This window comes from Piliocolobus tephrosceles, chromosome 2, assembly GCF_002776525.5.
Source record: "Piliocolobus tephrosceles isolate RC106 chromosome 2, ASM277652v3, whole genome shotgun sequence".
In the NCBI taxonomy this organism is placed as follows: Eukaryota; Metazoa; Chordata; class Mammalia; order Primates; family Cercopithecidae; genus Piliocolobus; species Piliocolobus tephrosceles.
The window spans coordinates 107,118,712-107,138,820 of NC_045435.1; the positions used below are offsets into that span (position 1 = coordinate 107,118,712).

The 20,109-nt window shown below is 38.1% G+C and overlaps 1 protein-coding gene across 16 annotated transcripts in view; it reads left to right on the forward strand.

The window, feature by feature from the left end:
- Window positions 1-12,191, forward strand: part of PEX5L (peroxisomal biogenesis factor 5 like) — a 261,081-nt gene extending 248,890 nt beyond the window's left edge. For all 16 annotated transcript variants that reach the window (XM_023184830.1, XM_023184826.1, XM_023184832.1 and 13 more), the window contains 5 exons: window positions 1,834-1,904; window positions 3,994-4,191; window positions 4,888-5,053; window positions 5,453-5,610; window positions 11,214-12,191. In XM_023184830.1, the coding sequence (XP_023040598.1) occupies window positions 1,834-1,904; window positions 3,994-4,191; window positions 4,888-5,053; window positions 5,453-5,610; window positions 11,214-11,418 (798 nt within the window). In that variant the 3' untranslated portion in view covers window positions 11,419-12,191. The remainder of the gene's footprint in view (window positions 1-1,833; window positions 1,905-3,993; window positions 4,192-4,887; window positions 5,054-5,452; window positions 5,611-11,213) is intronic.
- The last annotated feature ends 7,918 nt before the right edge of the window (window positions 12,192-20,109 follow it).

Sequence of the window (20,109 nt, forward strand, 5' to 3'; positions counted from 1 at the left end):
CATGCCTGTAATCCTAGCACTTTGGGAAGCCGAGGTGGGCGGATCACTTCAGGCCAGGAGTTCAAGACCAGCTTGGCCAACGTGGCGAAGCCCTGTCTCTACTAAAAATACAAAAAAAAAAAAAAAAAAATTAGCTGGTGGGATGGCTCATGCCTGTAATCCCAGTTACTCAGGAGGCTGAGGTGGGAGAATCACTTGAACCAGCAGGCGGAGGTTGCAGTGAGCCAAGATTGTGCCACTGCACTCCAGCCTCAGTGACAGAGCAAGACTGTCTCAAAAATAAAATAAAATAAAAGATATATGCCCATTGTAGAAGAGGAAATTATTACACTAATATGAAACTATAGGCCACCCCCTAAAAATAATAATGTCATCTTACGTTTGTAAATGCTATGTATTTTACAAGGTGTTTTCAAATATATTACATTATTTGACACAACAGCCCTGGAAGATTTTTTTAAGGACATATTATGATCTCAGATTCATAAATGAGAAAATGAGGGCCTTTGGTAACTAGCAAATCCCAGACAAGGACCCAGGGCTTCTGAATCTATGGAGACCTCAAAGTTAAGGTAATAACACTACAGACAGTGAAAATGACACCATGGCCAAAGGTTAGAAAAACACCCCCAGAGAAAGACTATCTCATCAGTCTTTTCTTAAGAAGCATTCTAAGATATATGGAAGGTGAAATCAAAATAGAGGTTGCTGTCTGTATGTTTAAGAGATTTAAAAGAATCAAGGCTATTTGGAGGGGGAATAATTGGTATTTTGATGAGTTCATAAGGTGTATGTAATAACAACCCATGAGAGGAAAAGCCTGTACCATTCAAATGGCACTTTAAGATAACTGTGCCTTCCTAGAGTTTTGTTTTAAAATGGTATTATCTAAAATAATGTTTGAGGAGTGTGTAAAAGTGTTTAGGGAGTGTGAAATTTGAAGACAATGTGTGTAATGAGAGGTTTCTGCTTGTATTACTCTTGTAACAGTGTGAGAGTTATTGTTCTTATGAGTATATAGAGAAAAATTTGCTATGTTAAAAACTTTGATTCTAGATATAAAAACATAAGCTATCTGCTTGAAGATGTTCTTCATGTTATTTACAATAGCAAACAATTGCAACCAACTTAAAGCGATAAGGGAATTATTGAGTAAATAATGGAATATCCATTCAACAAAATTCAAATTAAAAATTATGAGGATTTTGTAAAAACATGAAAAAGGGCTTCAGGTACAATGGAATGTATAAATGTAGACTATCAAATTATATCTACATTATGATTGTGTTTATATGTGTTTTGTGCATTTTAACAGTGATTACATTAGAGGAATGAACACATCATGGGAGATTTTGTTTTGCTTTTCCTAGTTCCTAAATCTCCTGTGAATTCTTCTAGTAACTGACTTTCATTCATACAAGCTAAGTTAATATTGTACATCTTGAGATTCCTTATTGTAAACTTCATTTAGCTACATTTCTGGGTTATTTTTCCACCCCTTTCCCTCACAATTGTATAATTTTATATATTTATCTTTTGGTTTTAAGATACCTAATATAATGAAATCTCAGAAATTCAGAGGTTTCCATCGCACCGGGTTATAGAAAAGGATAAATACTGAACGAGTTTGGAAACAATGACAAAGGATCTTGACCCAGATACCACAAGAGAGTTCAAATGAAGAAATGCATATAATATTTTTCCCTTTTATACAGCAGTCACATCTGAGACAGGTTTCTCTGCATAGGGGATCCATCATAGGTCAACAACCAACTGAAGCACATGAGTAATTCTGCTTCATCTTGCAATGTTAACATCAGTTGTCTTTCGTAGGCATGGCAGTTCCTCGGGATAACCCAGGCGGAGAATGAAAATGAACAAGCAGCTATTGTCGCCCTCCAGAGGTAAACGAAGCTAAGTGCAAAATCATGGGCCTGGTGGACACTTGTTAATGAACTTCCTGTTTCAGATTTGTCTTTTGATCTTTACTGAAGTACAGTGTAAAGAATTTGTAAAGGATAAGTGCTGAGATACCGCATATCACTCACACTTAGCTCTGAAAAACAACTTATAATGAAGTAATATTCCTAACAATGTCTTGCTATCTACAAATCAATGGACATTCACTGGCACCAGAGAAAGCCTGTGTTAAACCCACTCGTAAAGTAGACTCATTGAATAAATAGTTCCTTTTCACGTTTTAACCTTCTGAAACATCTGAAAATATTCTTAAAAACAAAATAAGTGGAGTACTGACTGACGGTCTGGATGACATTGGGGCGAGAGGGATGGGAACAGTGGGTGTGTTTAACATTACACCCTACTTAATTAGAGCTCCTATTTAAATCCTGGAAAAGTAGCCTCTACCAAATAGACTTCCACTTTCCCTACCTTTTCTTGTAAGTGCCTTTAATATAGTGCTATAGGAAGAGAATATATGTGTGCATGTATACATATATATGCACACACATATATATTCCATCTGTTGTATGTATGGTATTTATATGACTGTACATACATAATGTATGTGCATAAATCCTATAGCTTTGGAATCTCAGATTGTAAGAATTCTAGACTGTTGAAATTCTAGGGCTTTACAATCTTGGAATCCTAGATTTCAAGATTCTGTTGGCATCTGATGAAGTAATGGTGCCTGGGGTACGGCCCTGCTGTCAGAGCCTTTTCCTACAGATGAGAGAATTGGGGATCAGGAAAGATCAAGGTCACACAGAGAGTATGTAACACAGACAGAACTTAAACCCTCATCACCTGACTCCAAATCTGGAGCTCTGAGTCAGTGGTTCTTATCCCTATATACATTAGAATCGTTTGGAGGGGAAAATTGATGCCCAAGCACAGTCCAGAGATGATCATTTAATTGATCAGGGCTGGGAACCAAGCAGCAATAGTTTTAAAACTCCCTGGCATTTGTAATGTGCATCTAGAGTTAAGAATCTCTCTACCCAGTGCTGATAAGCTTCTGGGAGATTAGGCCCGCCACAGAGTGGTATTAGGTACTGCCTAGGGCTTACTCCTCAAAGTCTTATCCAGAGACCTCATCATCACCTGAGAACTTGTCAAACCTGCACAATCCCAGGCCCACCCCAGTAGGCCTACTGGATCAGAATGCAGATTTTATAAACCCCCCCCAAGATGATTCACAGGCACTTCAGTTTGAAAATCCCTTACTAGAGGCCAATGGAATAGAATGAGGGGGGGTAGCTTTAGCCTGTGTCTCCTGTAAACCCACATCAGTAGTTCTGAAAACACAGGGATTTCCCTCTCCTTTGCAAAAGACTGTACAATCTTTCATATCTAGATGTCTACATTCACGTCAGTTCTCTTTGGGGATAATAGATATTTAATATATTGGTAGTAGAGGCCAGGTGTGGTGGCTTACACCTGTAATCCCAGCACTTTGGGAGGCGAGGCAGGTGGGTCAGTTGAGGTCAGGAGTTTGAGACCAGACTGGCCAACACGGAAACCCTGTCTCTACTAAAAATACAAAATTAGCTGGGTGTGGTTGGCATCTGTAACCCCAGCTATTCGGGAGGCTGAGGCAGGAGAATCGCTTGAGTCCAGGTGGCAGAGGTTGCAGTGAGCTGAGATCACACTCCAGCTTCAGTGACAGAGTGAGACTCTGTCTAAGAAAAAAAAAAAAAAAGCAGCATTAAAATAATGATATCCCCTATTTCTCATTAGATCTCATTAGATTAAGTGCAAGGATAAGCCACATAGTTTTAAAGCTACTTATTAAAATTACCAAACCTAGCAATCATTAGGGTAAGTTTTAACTTTATTAAAAATATGCTGAGGTCTCCATTTTTATGTAGATAAATATGGTGCTTTCCAGGACTTGACATAAGCAAGTTTACCAATGCTTTTGCAGTATTTAGTTAATAAAGACCCTCCACATTTTCTGAAGAACTGTTGGATTGTGGCTCCAAAAAAGAAAAAAAAAAAATCTGAAATGGGCTCCTTTTTTTCTTTCAGGTGCTTAGAATTACAGCCCAACAACTTAAAAGCTTTGATGGCCTTGGCTGTGAGTTATACTAACACTGGCCATCAACAGGATGCCTGCGAAGCTCTGAAGAATTGGATTAAGCAAAATCCAAAGTACAAATACCTTGTGAAAAGTAAGAAGGGATCTCCAGGCCTCACCCGGCGGATGTCTAAGTCCCCAGTTGACAGGTATCTTTCTCGGTATATTACAGCTGGAAGTTTACACCCATATGTACAATGAATCACCTAAAGGGCAACAATGAGCCTCACAGCCCTGACACCACCCACTCCAGAATGGTTTGCAGGATAGTATTCTGCTGGAGGAGCATCACTCATTAGAAAGATTAATGCTTAGACCAGGGCCAGCCTTCGGGTACATGATCTACATTGTGGGCACTCACAGACATTTATGTGAGTGCCACATTTTAAAGTCAAATGCTTTGGACACATAATTCACCCAAGGTGAAGTATCATAAATACGAATGCTCCAAGTTTTATCCAGCCTGAGAATTAGGAATGGGGAAAATGAAAGTCTGGTCTTCCAGAAATTTTGTTTTCTATCAGCAATAAATCCTTTCTCATTGAGCGCTTGGGAAACTTAGCTGTGGGGTTTTCCACACTGGCACTCATAGAGTCAACAGAGCTCTCCTCGTGAAGACCTTACTTAGCACAGTCTGTATCTGTGTACAACAAAATAGTTCATGAAAATCAACCATATTTTAAAACATTCAGCATTCATAGTCCTCTCATTAAGTTAAGGTATTTTAAGCAAAATTTTCCAGTCTATAACAAAGAGACTTCTTGAAATAGAGTCAAGAGATTTAACAGTAAATCATTAATGTTCTGACTATTTGGATTACAAATCTAATTTTTTTTCTCTTGTAGCTCTGTTCTGGAAGGAGTGAAGGAATTATATCTGGAAGCTGCCCACCAAAATGGAGATATGATCGACCCAGACCTGCAGACAGGTCTAGGGGTTCTGTTCCACCTGAGTGGAGAATTTAATAGAGCAATAGATGCATTTAACGCTGCCTTAACTGTTCGGCCAGAGGTAAGATAGCACAGCACAGCAAGAAACCACAACCTTCTCTGTAACAAACACGTTTTCACAGGCTACACCGTCTACATTTCTTCTACACTTTCTTTCCCTGACTCCAATGGTTTAAAGTGATGGTACTAATAATGTGCTACTGTGGCTGTTAATATTGAAATACCTAAAATAGAAACACTAAATAGGTGATAACATCAAATGGTAGCTGTTCGTTGACGAGTGAAAGTCATTTGACAAAATTGTCCATGAAGATTTTTTAGTAATTCACCTGGCCATGGTCTCCATCCATGAGCACTGCATATATTTTTAGCCGTCTTCCTTTCTCTGCGGAGAAATACAGGAATGCTCTGTCATTGTGCCTTGTACTGGGTTGTTAGAAAGTTCTGATTTTGTCATCAGGACTATTCACTATGGAACCGTCTTGGGGCGACCTTGGCGAATGGAGACCGCAGCGAGGAAGCCGTGGAGGCCTACACGCGAGCACTGGAGATTCAGCCAGGATTCATCCGATCCAGATACAACCTGGGAATAAGCTGCATCAACCTGGGCGCCTACAGGTGAAGTATAGCAACAGGCCAAGGATGAAGGCCATGCCCAGGACTGAGGTTGAATAACCTCAAAGGTTGTTTCCAAGTAAAAATGCCTGCCTTGGTATTCCTTCTCCTGCCGTTAAGGGTGAATGCAGAGCCTTCAGATCCCAAGGCCTGTTTGAGCAGGAGCCCTGTGCTGCTCTGCTTCTCAATCTTTAGAGAGCAGCAGTCGGCTCCGCATCTTGGGAAATGCAGATTTCCAACCCCTGGCCCCTGAGATTTTGATTCAGTTGGCCTGGATTAGGACAAGTTATCAGGCTTTTCAACACTCCCATGGGTAACTCTTCAAGAAATACTACCCATCGATCTTTCATTTTCCACCTAAGGAAAAAAGAGCCCTGGGGGTGTGGGCAAGGGGACCTGGCAAAAGGACTTCAGAAAGTCCCAGAACCAGTGTTCAGCAAGGCAAAACCAAGAATCCAGGTTTTCTAAACCTAACATACCAATCAAGTTAGTTGGGAGAAAAAGAAAAAACAAAACTGGGTTTATAGTTTAAAATGCCTTTCTCATTCTCATCCTTCGTCATTAAGGTCTGCGTCTTCTCTATCTTTTCCCCATTACCAGGGCCTACAAATGACCTTTATTTCTTTTCGATAATGAAAGTATGGGTAATCTTTTTTCTTCTCTCTTTTCCCATTTTTTTCTATTTTCTAAATAAACAGGTATTACTTTCATAATTGGAAAAAGAATTAAATGTTAGTTTTGAAACCCACAAAAAATGTAAGCCCTTTCCCATTCTCTGAAAGAGCCAGGCTTTAATCAGACAAGCCGGGGTTAAAATCACAGCTCTGCCATGTACTGGTTTCGTGACTGGTATATAATTTTTAGCCTCAGTTTCTTCATTTGTTAAAAAAAGAGAGATAAAGAGGTAATGATTATTTTTCAGGATTATCATACAGGTTAAATGTAATTGCCTAGCACACAGCAGATGCTCAATGCCTAGCAGGCATTTATTATGATGATTATTGTTTTTGCCAACATCATCCTTATTACTACTATTTATTTAGTAAGTCATCAGAGAACTATATAACTAGATTTCACTCTTTTGACATCTGAAGAATTACTGCTTCTGAACTGCATTGGTGCATTTTGCCACTGGCAAACATTGAGACCCTAGAAAATAGTTGTTGCACTATACAAAAAAAACTCTTACAAGGAGCGTTAGTCACTGGATTAACTGTGTCAAGAGGATTTTCTCAGATCAAAACCAGGAAGAGCTGAATGACTCCTTATCAAGCGGCTTGCTTTATTTTATGGACACTGTGAAATGTGCCACTACAGAGGCCTTGTTTACATCAGCTGTGCAAAAGCCCAGAGCTGACTCTGTGCCAGCCCCCTACACATCAGCTGTCCAAGCCCTGCGGATCTCTATTTTGTATCCTAACTTCATTCCTGGTTTCATCTTAATTTCCCAACCAGATTTCCTATTTACTTCTTTCATTCACTTTTTTCTAGATATGTTATGTATATGTATTTTATAAGACACCTTAGATCCCTTTCTTTTAGAACAAGGGAGATGTAAAAAAAGAAAATACATATATATAACATATAATGTAATTGTTATAACTGTTCTTACAAAAGGAATATAATATATAAATATTACATACTATATATATACTATATATATTTATATATTTCAATTAAAGGAGGCTTTTATAAAGCTCCTAGATGAGTTTACTTCTTAGGGTTAGAAAACAATACGTGAGTGGCCAATAAAATACTTTCTTGGCATTCACAGATACAAAATTCAGCAGAGTTGCTATTTGCAGGAACCCATGAAGGCTCGTGACAGGTAAAAATGGCCACCTCCATGAAGGTGTAAATTTTAAATCCTCAAGCAGAAAGTCTCCCATACTGGAACAAGTTAATTTTAGGGTTGCCAGATAAAACACAGAATGCCCACTTAAATTTGAATTTCAGATAAACAACAAATAAGTTTTCAGTATAAGTATTTACAAATGTTTCATGGGATATTCCTGTACAATTGGCCTACTATATCCATGGGCTCCACATCTGTGGGTTTAACCAACTGTGGATTGAATACATTTTTTAAAAAATACAATTAAAAATATATATAGTATGACAAATACATAACATTTACATTTTATTAGTTATAAGTAATCTGGAGACGATTTAAAGTATATGGGAGGTGTGTGCAGGTTATATGCAAATACTATGCTATTTTATACAAGGGACCTGAGCATTCTCAGATTTTGGTATTCTCAGGGGTTCGTGAAACCAATCCCCATGGATGCCAAGGAATGTTTATCTGAAGTTCACATTTAACTATGCATTCTGTATTTTTATTTGCTAAATCTGGCAACGCTACTCAGTTGGCTACTTTGGAACATAACGACTAAGTTTTGTGGGTCTTTTATTGTCATGCCAGATGTGGGAAATCTGATAAGTGGTAAAAATTTTGTGCTTTTTCGTGAAAAAAAAAAAAACCATCAAGTGAGACGTAAAAAAAATTTTTTTTTTAAATTGAGATGGAGGCTCGCTGTCACCCAGGCTGGAGTGCAGTGGCATGATCTTGGCTCACTGCAACCTCCACCTCCCAGATTCAAGCAATTCTCCTGCCTCGGCTTCCCGAGTAGCTGGGATTATAGGCACCCACCACCATGCCTGGCTAATTTTTGTATTTTTGGTAGACACAGGGTTTCACCAGGTTGGCCAGACTTGTCTCGAACTCCTGACCTCAAGTGATCGATCTGCCTGCCTCAGCCTCCCCAAGTGTTGGGATTACAGGCGTGAGCCACTCCGCCTGGCAAGAGAGAAACATAAATCTTAAATGAATTCTGAAAAGAAGTATAGCTTGAGGTATAAGTGCATACTTAGGAAATAACAACCCTCAATAGAGAAAGGGCTCAAAAGGAAACAAGGAGCTGGTATAAGTACTTTCAAATTCACAAAAGTCTTGGGACCGCTCCCTCAAGAACTGCAGGTGTCAATGTATGTAACTGGAACACTTGCTGCTTGTCATCACATTTTCTTTAAAGAGTCAAAGGCAAGCACTACCCTGGCACCATATACCATTAAAATAAGGAGAGGAAATTGTTGGTGTGAAACTTGGCTGTAGCTCAAACTGTTACACTTTTGTCAATAGAGCTCCAGACTACAGCTTAGGCCAATGAGTCTTAACCTTTTCAAAAATGAGGACTCCTTTTGCTGAAAATTTCGACCCCCTTGATAGTAATAGTTTTAGTATGAGTATAATGAGGGAAAGCTATAACGGGATGCTTTTAAATGAATGGGCTTTTAATTAATCATGACAATATACACAAATGACTGAAAATTATTTATACATACATGTGTGAAACATTTGAAAACTATTCACACATATACATGTACACTCTTCTGAGTCCCCCAAAAGGACTCTGAGTTCACAAGCAGGGGAACAGGTTTAGACTATCTTTATGGGGGGAAAATAAAACGAGTCATTTGATGAGGTGAGTAAGTTCGACTGTTCTGTTTCTCTCCAAATCCCTCTGAAACCATTACCACACACTTGGGGCTGGAAGCAGCCAGTGAATTAGAAGCTTTCAAGATCTTCCATTCCCTCGAGTTCTTGCAGGTCTGGGTCTATGAGAGAAAACTGGGAGACATCAGTAGAGCTGCCATCCTGTGAAGCGGGGGCAAAAAGGGCCTCTCAAGTAGGCTCCCTATGCCCATCCATTTATAAATCTCCCTCTCTTGCTTGATTACAAGAAAACCAGAAGAAGGGGTGATTAGAACATCCACTCCATTCCATTATCCAGGTTGCTACATACACCATGACCATTTCTCACTTACCTTTTATTTTCAGGCAGATCTAACAATATAGATGAGCAAATCCCTGGATTATGTGCATTAGAATTAGAAATCCAGCCTCATTTTCAAAGTTTCTTACCATATGCTTAATACCTACCTTGCAGGATTAAATGAGATCAAGTGTATGAAAAGTTTTTGAGAGCAGTAAAGTGGGTGCAAGTTAAAGTGGCATGATTATTCTTCGGAAGGATCAGTTTGTCAGATATACTCTACAAGGTTGGGGTGAAATGGGGGTGCTGAAGAGGGCAGACCCAGCAGGTACACCTGGCACCTGAGCAGCAGAGTGGACTAGTGGGTTAGAAGAGCTAGAAGGACTTGAGACAGCATCTAACTCGGCTTGGCTCAGACTCGGTGTTCTCAGGACCCCTCTACACTTTTAGCAATTATTGAGAACCTAAAAGGACTTTTGTTTATGTGGGTTATATCTATCAATATTTACCATATTAGAAATTAAACTGAAAACATTTTTAAAGATTCATTTAGAAAGAATAAAACTTACTACATGTTATAAAAACATTTTTTACCAAAAAAATGATTATTTTCTGAAACAAAAACAGTTTAGTGGGAAGAGTGACATTATTTCACATTTTCGCAAGTTTCTTTAATATCTCGCTTACTGGAAGACATACTCTCACACCTGCTTCTGCAGTCACTCTGTTGGGATATCATGCACCATGTAGTCTCTGGAAAATTCCACTGTAAGCATGTGAAAAAATGAAAGCAAAAAGGTCAAATAACATCTTAGTTTTATCGTAAAAATAATTTTGACCTCATTGATTCCCAAGGTTCTCCAGAGCACACTTTGAGGACTAGTGATCTTACTCGGTGATAAGAGCTTTCACATAGATTGATTCAACTGCACCTCACGAAGTTTTTAAATGTCTTTGATTATCCCTATTACACACTCAGGGAAAGTAAGCCTTGGGGAAAAAAAAAAAAAAAAAAAAAAAACAAGAAATTTGCCTACTGCTAAATACCTGGGATTCAAGACAGGTGCCCAATAATAAACTCAATCTACTCTAGCTGTGTTGCTTACATCTAGCCCTAATGGGAAAAATTAGACCACTTTGTTTTTAAGTAGGGCTATATTCTTCCTCTTAAACCTAGTTATAGAAATCAAATCTGCAAATGGATTAAGTGTTCAGATCATTCCTAGAGCAGGGGAAAATTGAATGCATTAATGAATTCGCATGGTTTTGCTATTATTCTTTCTCTCCCACATGACATTCCTAAAATAAAATGTTTTCTTTCTTTTTTTTTGAGACAGTCTCGCTCTGTTGCCTAGGCTAGAGGGCAGTGGTGTGATCTCGACTCACTGCAACCTCTGTCTCCTGGGTTCAAGTGATTCTCCTGCCACAGCCTCCCTTGTAGCTGGGATTACAGGCGCATGCCACTACACCTGGCTATTTTTTGTATTTTTAGTAGATACAGGGTTTTGCCATGTTGGCCAGGCTGATCTTGAACTCCTGACCTCAAGTGGTCCACCTGCCTTGGCCTCCCAAAGTGCTGGGATTACAGGCTTGAGCCACTGTGCCCAGCCTGCTTTTCTTTTTTCTTTCTGACCTCACTATATTTAACAATGATTGCTCACTAAAGAATATAAGAGAATTAGAAAGTTGTTCATTTGATCATCCAGAACACGTAAGAGATGATTTAAAATTTTAGACTAAAATCACTTAATCCAATTTTGTTTTGTTTTGTTTACATTTGCTAACTCTGAGATGTGACACATTTTAAAATATGTTTTTCTACCTTCTTAGAGAAGCGGTCAGCAATTTTCTCACTGCCCTCAGTTTGCAAAGAAAGAGCAGGAATCAGCAGCAAGTTCCTCATCCTGCAATCTCTGGGAATATCTGGGCTGCCCTCAGAATTGCACTTTCTCTGATGGACCAACCAGAACTCTTCCAGGCGGCTAATCTTGGTGACCTGGATGTCCTCTTAAGAGCTTTCAACTTGGATCCTTGAAGAAAGAATAATACCACTACTAATAATCCCTGATCTGTGTGATTGTACTGAAAATGAAAAACTATTTTATTATGAATTTCAAAAGGATAAATCAAATATTCAAAAGGCCATGGTCATATAGCCCAAGGAAATTAATTCCTGTGGACAATGCCCAGTCTCTGTTCAGATCCAAAAGCACAAAATGTTGTATATAGAGTCAAAGTCACGCTCAATAGAAGAATTAAGAGACTCAAGACAAACCAAGATAAAGTAACTGTGTGTTGAATACTCTTTCCACAAGTTGCAAGCATATTGCAACACACATTCTTTGGGTTTTTTGTCTCCCCTTGCAACTGATAACACATCTGAGGAACTTGTTCATGGGAAACATGGAAAAAGCACTGCCTCAGATTGGGAAATTCTGACTGTTTCTGAACTGTCTCCTTTTGCAAGACTGAACATAGTTTGGGCCATTGGTGCATGCACATATATTAACTTGTGACTAAAGACAGGCGTTGCTTAAACCTGTTCCAATTTTAACTTTTACTGTAGCCCTTTGATTCCAGAGAGGGAGCTTTGCTGGCAAAAGCAGTTTTTGCACTAGAAATTTTTGCTGTTCCCAATCTAAACTTTTCTGGGATTGTATATATGCACTTTAATATCTTATTTATGCCTTGCTGGAGTTTGGTTTTGTTGCTCCAATTTTTAACTTGGGGGTGAAGGATTTGAGTACTCAACCTCATTAGATCAACGGACCAAATAAACAATTCCTGAAAATAGTTTTTCATAGTGTAGGATTTTGAAGGAGTGTTTTTCTTAAAGCAGATACAATGACATAAGGCGTAAATATGGCAAACAGCTCTTTTCATTCACATGCTTTCTGGGACTGTATGAACATAAGAAAGACACAAGGTACTGCCTCTGCAGGTATTCTCTGCAGGAAAAAGGTTTGATGATATCGTGATTTATATTGAGTTCAAATTAACTTGCTTAAGTGTCATATTCTACTGGCTTTCTAACTGCCCTGCACACCAATATTCCTTTTAAACCATAAATATTTTAAATAATATTTCTTGAGTGATAAATAACATTTTTCCTAAAAATTATGTTTTTTTAGTTTCATAATAACCTGCACTGTTCATCCTCTTGCATTCTAAGTAATAGAAGTGCAACACTTTCAAACCAAATCTCACTGAATGCCAGTGGTTTCATATGAAAGATGCAATGCCTCTTTGGCTCTTTGAACATTTAGGAAGTATTGGGAATTTTCTATTAGCAGTGGTGTTTTCATTGGTTAAATTCCACTTAGTTCTCTAGAGTGTTTTGTATGTGTTCGGGGCTTGATGATTATTTTGAAAGATACATTTTTTTTAAAGAATTAGGAACATTGTTTGCAAAATGCTAATCAGAATATAATTTTACCAGTGTCAGGTCTAGTAAGTTATCCCATTCTTCTTTACCTGGTCTCCTTCCTTCATCTAGAACCTTCCCCAAAGTAGTCTAATCTTAACTTTTTCTTTATGTTCTTTGAGTAGTAATATCTCATTCCACTCATGATTATAGTTATCCACAAAAAAATAAAACAAAATGACATCAACAAAAAAAAACTCCACAGAATTGGGGTCAAAACAGTCTAATTGCCTAGGGAATAAGCTTCTACTGAGGAGCAAATGTGCACACGTGCTTATAAAATGAATGCAAGGTGCAGGAATAAAATCCTCTCCTCTGTCACATTTGAAGTCCCTGGGTTGTGAGAGACCTCAAGTTAACAGAAACCACAAGTCCTTGAGGCTTACGTATGTTATAACCTATTCTAGTTTATAAAGACAAAGAGCTGAGGCCACTGTGAGGAGTGTCAGGTTTTGATATTCATTGTCAAAGCTCACTTGGGCCAGGTGAGAGCTCCAGCTGGTCAGCAGAAGGCAGAGGCATTCAGGCACTCATCATGGGTAACGGCAACCACCCAGTCTCAGCCCATGCTTCTCTACAGTCTCAGCAGCAAAGTAAAGCTCAACAATACTTTCAAGAATGGTATTCTGAGAGTTGTAGAATTCGAGAAACCCAGTCTGGTAAGGACTCTTGGGGCCAGCCTCCCAGCCGTGGCAGGGCCTGCTTGAATACGCCTGATGGAACAGCATCCTTCCCTTCCCTGCTCCTTCCTTCTACCATCTCTGTACCTTGACCAGAAAGTCAGCTTGAATAGTCCATGAGGAGTCTCTGAACAAAGGATTCAAAACAAACTTTGGAAGTGTTCTGTGATGCCATTTTATACTTTGAGGAGCAACTGAATTTGCAGCCTGAATTTAAAGCCTGAAACTAGTATAAATGTCAAATAATTAATTTGTTGCTAAATGGTGGCAAATTTTGTGGGCCAAGTTTTATTTTGCTATTGGAACACAAACTCCAAGGAGCTGTTTTAGGGAAGACTAAACAATTTTCCATTCTCACCATTATTTGGCAATTTGCAGAGCATTTTTAGTAGGACTTTCTCCAGTATATGTAGTATCCATCAGATCTAAGATCTTTTGCAGGCTGTCAAGAAGTCCAGAATTATGGCCCAAGAGGAAAAGAGTTGCATTTTTCAATAATATTTTTTATAAAATTAGGTAAAAACCATTATTAAAACATGAGTGACAGGCTGGGTGTGGTAGCTCACACCTGTAATCCCAGCACGTTGGGAGGCTAAGGCGGGCAGATCACGAGATCAGGAGGTCAAGACCAGCCGACCAACATGGTGAAACCCCGTCTTTATTAAAAACACAAAAATTAGCCAGGCATAGTGGCGTGCACCTGTAATACCAGCTATTCAGGAGGCTGAGGCAGGCGAATCAGAATCACTTGAACCAGGGAGGCAGAGGTTGCAGTGAGCCGAGATTGCACCACTGCACTCCAGCCTGGGTGACAGAGCGAGACTCTGTCTCAAAAAAAAAAAAAAGAAAAGAAAAGAAAAGAAAAAAAAAAAGACTGACAGTTTATAGGAATAGAGCACCACCAAAAACTAAGTAGCAAGACTTTAGAACAGTCTTTTTGTATAAGTTATATACAGTAAATGTTTGGTTTTTTAAAAGTGCATCTACTTTATTTTTTGGCAGAACTATTTTTGGCATCTCATCTTCAGGGCATGAAATTGTCATTTAAATTACTCTTTCTGTTTGAAAGGGGAGGGTATCCTTATTTCCCTTCTGAGGTACTCTGAGAAGGCCTTGAGTTTCCTTTCTCATGTATTAATGTATAACAGCCTAACAGCTCCTAGAAGATGGTATTCTTACTAGAATGGCCATTCAGTTACATAGAGGTGACTTCCGGGGACTGACTTCGCCTGTAGATTCAATGAAAATACAGAGAAAGCCAGTGATTATTGCTGAGTTTCAAAATATAACCATTTCTAGTAGGCTACTTCTACATGCTCTTGTACCTTCCTGGTGAGGAGGAGGCAGAGGGATAGGGGAGAGGAGGAGGAATAAAGATCCCTCTCACTGGGCCAATCATACTGATTCATTCCCTTTACTTCCTCCAAAACTCACTCCCCATGACTCCTGAAAAATGGGCAGATCTTGTCCACCAGGAAACTTTAATAGAATACGATGCACTGTGCTTTCTCAGCCAATCTGGATTCCTACTAGAACAGGAAAGTAAGGAAACATAACTGGGTGAGAATGTCCACTTATGTTTCACAAACTCACTTTCAGAGTTTCATGCCACTTTCTTCATTCTTCTCTTTAAGAGACTATTATATTGAACATGGGCCCCATGTCCAAATGCTTGTATAGATAAATATTTCTGGTATATTCTTGCCATACAAGCGAGACTTGAACACAGTTGAAGCTAGTCCCACTTATAATAAGAGCTTCCAAATTCTTTATCATAAACTTTGTCTGTGAGCTTGGGAATATAGAGAAAGCAAGTTGGTCATTCTGAGACCCTTCCTCATTTGCCCTGAATCAGTTCCCCAAGATTGAACTGTACTTTAAGCTAGTTGTTGTAGCAGTGGTGGTTGTTGTTTTACATCTTGAGATACTTCTAGAACATTCTAGAAACAGGGTATTCTAAAGGTTTACTTCATATGCCATCCTTTTTGAACTCTCTTATTTTAGAAATTATTACACATGCACACTTATGATTTCAACCTTGTAAAATAATTTCAAATTCATTCCCCATCCACATTTTACCACAGTTTCCCTATCATGTCAGTAGTTATAGAACTGGTTGAAATTAAACTGTTTTGAACTAAGAAGTAGATACATACATATATATTTTTAAAGAGTGTTCATAGATAAACTCTGGCATAAAGTTTGTAAAAAAGCAATTTTTTAAAAGCAAAACGTATAACCTCAGGTATAAAAATATTGCATGCATTAGTATTTGCAAATTTGCCTACTCAAATATTAACCAAAGCATGCAAGGTAACTTGACTGAATGTAAATTTACACAGTGCATGATTAAGTCTCATAGGTTAGCCTATTGTTCCTTGCCTCTATACAAGGGAGCATTTTTATGAACTTTGTGTTACAGTTTTTCTATTTGCTTTTCTTATCCTATCCTTGAAATTGTTTTCATGCTATCACACTGAACTTTACAGATATTCACACATCTGGTTTGTACAGTATTACCAGTGCCAAACTAATCCTCTGAAGAATCTGGGTACTTAGACATCTAAACACTTTTTAAAAAACCAGTTGAGGCACAACAGATCCAAAACTTAAACAAATCCAAGTGTCTGAATGCTACTAAACTAAATCATGTTGACTGCCTCAGCACATAAAGGTTTGGACTCTAAATTCTTAATAATGCATTTCAAAATTTTTCCTAAAAGTTTGGGAATAAATTAGAAAAACTGATATTCTAAACAAGGTGAGGAGGTTGGGGTAGTTTCAGGCACATCAAAATCATCACACAGCCAAGTAGATATGAGGCCTTAATTTCCATAAATGTCACATAGCGAGTGTGTGGGGTATCACAACATTGTTCTGATACAGCCCTATTTGTATGGTAGTTGAGCTGCTTGGGCTATATGTCCCTTGAGAAACTGGACTTGATAAACAGGTCTAAAGACACTGATATTTAGGGAGTGATGAGGTGATTTCATGGTCACTCAGAACCAACTCTGAAATACTCTCACTGCCTTTTCCCATAACCGCTATTTTATGAGGAGACCAGAAAGGGAGAGAGCAAAGCTCAGTGAGACCATATGGTCTTACATTAGTAACAGCTTTGTTACTCACTCCATATACCCCTGTACCCCCACACAATACCATGAGCTCAAAGACAGAATTCTACACATAACATACACAGCAAAGACCATTGTGGGGAGGCATTAAACAGTTACGAGGAAAAAAAAAAATTAAACTGCGAGTTTTAACAACCTCTCATGTGGTATTTTGCCTTGAACGAAGTTTCCACTACCTGCAACCTCTGCAGAAATACCAAAATAACACAGTCTAGAGACAACTGTCCCAATCTCAGAACTGTTTTCTCAGGACCTTCTCTATAAGAGAAAACTAATTGCAGTGCTGCAGAATGTCACAGCAAAAACCCTGATGAGCTCCATGAGATACTTGTAGAAGCCTGCACTCAAAATAATATGAAGATGGAAACAACAACAACAGTTAGGCAGTTCTTTGCTCAACTATAAAATGTGCATCATTCGTTGGGGGAGGGGGAGGAGGAGGGATGGTGTTCTTTGGATTTCTTGGAAAGGGAAATGGTATAACACAAAAAGACTAAGAGATATACACACTCAGCTCAGTAATTTGAGCATTTGGCATTTTCACTGAGATATATAGCATTTCTGCACGGATACCATACAAGAATTCTACCACGTGAGAAATGTGTTCATGATGGACTACATTACCAGTAGTTAAGGGAAATACAGCAAACCTAAGTTTTTACCAACTTCCTTTCATTTTTCCCTATATATCATCTAACCCAAACTTTCTTCAATTTACATTGCCCAAATTTGTTTACATTGGTTGAAAAAAAATCTGATTAATTTATTAAACTTTTTACAAACTGTAACAAACATTTAACTGTTTAGAAATGATATTTCTACATGTTTTATATATCTATGAATATTGCATATCTAATCTAATCTAAAAATGTTGTTTTGAGGTAATTCTTCTGTGATGCTTCCTCATCATGCTCATAAATGTTTAAAGTCTTGGAATTTCATTTTCAGGCTGAAATAGATAACAAGAAAAAAAATTGTTTAAATGTTTACATTGACTTACTAAATTAATACCAATTCAAATTAAGTGACCTATAGTAAATGAATGGCAATGGGGGGGGAGGGGATTTTAAAGTTATTGGCATATTATGTGATACTGTATCAGTGATTTAGTGAAATAATATGTATCATAGCACAACTCTGTTGGGTATTAAGGCTTCATCTTAGTATTTCCCTGCATTGCTCTTTGAAATAAAATTACTACCATAAAAATAACCTCTTATCATATTGATGTGTTTAATTTACTGAGTTGGCTTCTAATTTGCATACCAAGATTAAGGTAGTATTGTTATACTATTATTGGAAGCATGCCTTCCCTTTTTCACATTATTAAATCGTATTTATATTTGTGCAATTTTAAACTATGTTTTCAAATAAACTTTGTGGCTTCAAGGTCTTTTCAGGAATCTTTCAAAATGAGATTTGGGAATCAGAACTGCTTCTGATCAAATGGAATCCAATTTGTACTACTGGCTAAAGGTCCTTTATGAAATACTGAATATCACTACATATGATTTTGCATGAGCTATCTGGAAATCAGGAATGCATTTTTGGATATACAACAAAACTTTAAAAATCTTCCTCCTTTGTTAATTTTTTAAGACTAAAATATTATTTAACCTGAAATTGAATTTTGTGATTCTTTTTAGAATAAAAATATTAAAATAAATTTCAGTTTTAGGGTCTTTTGGTTTTCTGGTCAGTCAATAAATATTTAGGTACATATTAAGTGCTGACACCATTCTGGGCGTAGGTCACAGTAGTAAGTGAATGAAATCAAACTTGCCCTTGAAGAACTTGGATTTCTGTGAAAGGACACCTACAAATACTTTAACAAATAAGAATGCCATATGCTACAAAGTACTAGAACAAGGCAAATAAGTTATTATGAGAATGAGTGGGGGGCTCTTTTATCTGTAAGTGGTCAGGAAAGTTTTCTCTTACATGACATTTGGACTGAGATTTGTTGACAAATAGAGCTGGGGACAACGCTACTGGCAGAGCCAATACCTTGTGCAAGATCCCAAGGCAGCAATGAGCTTAGTGTACATTCAGGAAGAAGCGGGGACAGGGTGGTAAGGGCTGTGAGCTGCGAGACCTTAGTAGATGGCCTGGCAGATAGAAGATCATGGGAGGCCTTCCCAGAGCAGAGTCAAGGGCAGATTTGCTCCACACAAAGATGACGGTGTTCAGACTGAAGTTTCTGTTTTTCCAAACCATTTTCAAAATAAAGTCCTTGAGTCAAGTTGGTAGTGGAGGAAACTGCAGGCTAAGAGAGCTATACAGCAAGAGACTGGAGCATCCCTTTCTCACTTGTCACTGTTCCATCTTTCAATCTGAGGCAGCCCCTGACCTTCGTAGAATTCCATTTTTTCCCCTATAAAATCAAGCTGTACATATTTCTTTCCCGCTTCACTGCTGTGCTATGTAAGGTAAAAATCCAACTATCTAGTGATTAATTGTGGCTTCTCCCCAACTCCTTGAATATCTCAAGCCTCTTTCATATCCCCTACTTCCACTTTTTAAATGTAAACTATATGAATTTCCTGAAATAGCTGTGTTCTCTCCGTGTTTATATAAAAGCAACTGAAGGTTGAAGAGTTCTTTATATTCTTTACAAGTTTCCTTAAAGTAATACCTTAATTACCCAACACTTTAGGGCTCATGAAGGACTTTTTTTTTTCTTTCTTACATCTGTAATAAATAATGCTGCCTAGTAATCATCTGAATGTATCAGAATTCGGGGAACTGATGGCTAGTTTTAGTATTTTGCCCTGTAGAACTAAACTGCCGATCCTCAGTAGGCCCCATGCTTAAGGTTGCTTCCCTGAGCTGAGATGGCTGGAAATGAAGCAGCTCAAGTTCTTTGAAAGGGGGACACAGAAACAGCTGATATTTACTGAAACTGGCAGATTCCTAGGCTATATGCTTCTACTCTGCCATTTAACTCCAATGGACATCCTCGTCCTAAGTTTCTGCCTACTGCATATAATGAACATAAAAGCAAAAACTGTATATGGTGAAAAAAAATCACTCCTAGATTTAAAATGGACTAAAGATCACATCTAATTCTACAAACTGTAAAAACTGACCCAGGAAAAAGTAGGCTTGAGAAAAATAACCAATATGATAGCTAGCATTGCTCATGGTAAAGACTGCTATTGATTAAACGTTGACAAAAGGAGAAATTCTTCTTGACAAAATTTAGGTTTGCAAAATTTCACCTAGTAAAGCTGGACCTGGTGGAAATAATGGTTGCAAAAGGGAATCTGCAATAGCAAAAGTTTTCATAAGGAAAAATCATAAGGCTTAAAGTTAAATGATGACTCAGATGGTTCTCCTAAAATTTACAGAACTGATACCAATTATACTAATTTCATCAAAACAGAAAAAAAAAATGCAAAAGCTTGGAAATAACTCAACTGGATAACTATTTCACACCTTCTTCTCTCTCCTCAAATCCCTAAATTCCCCCATCCTCACTCTCA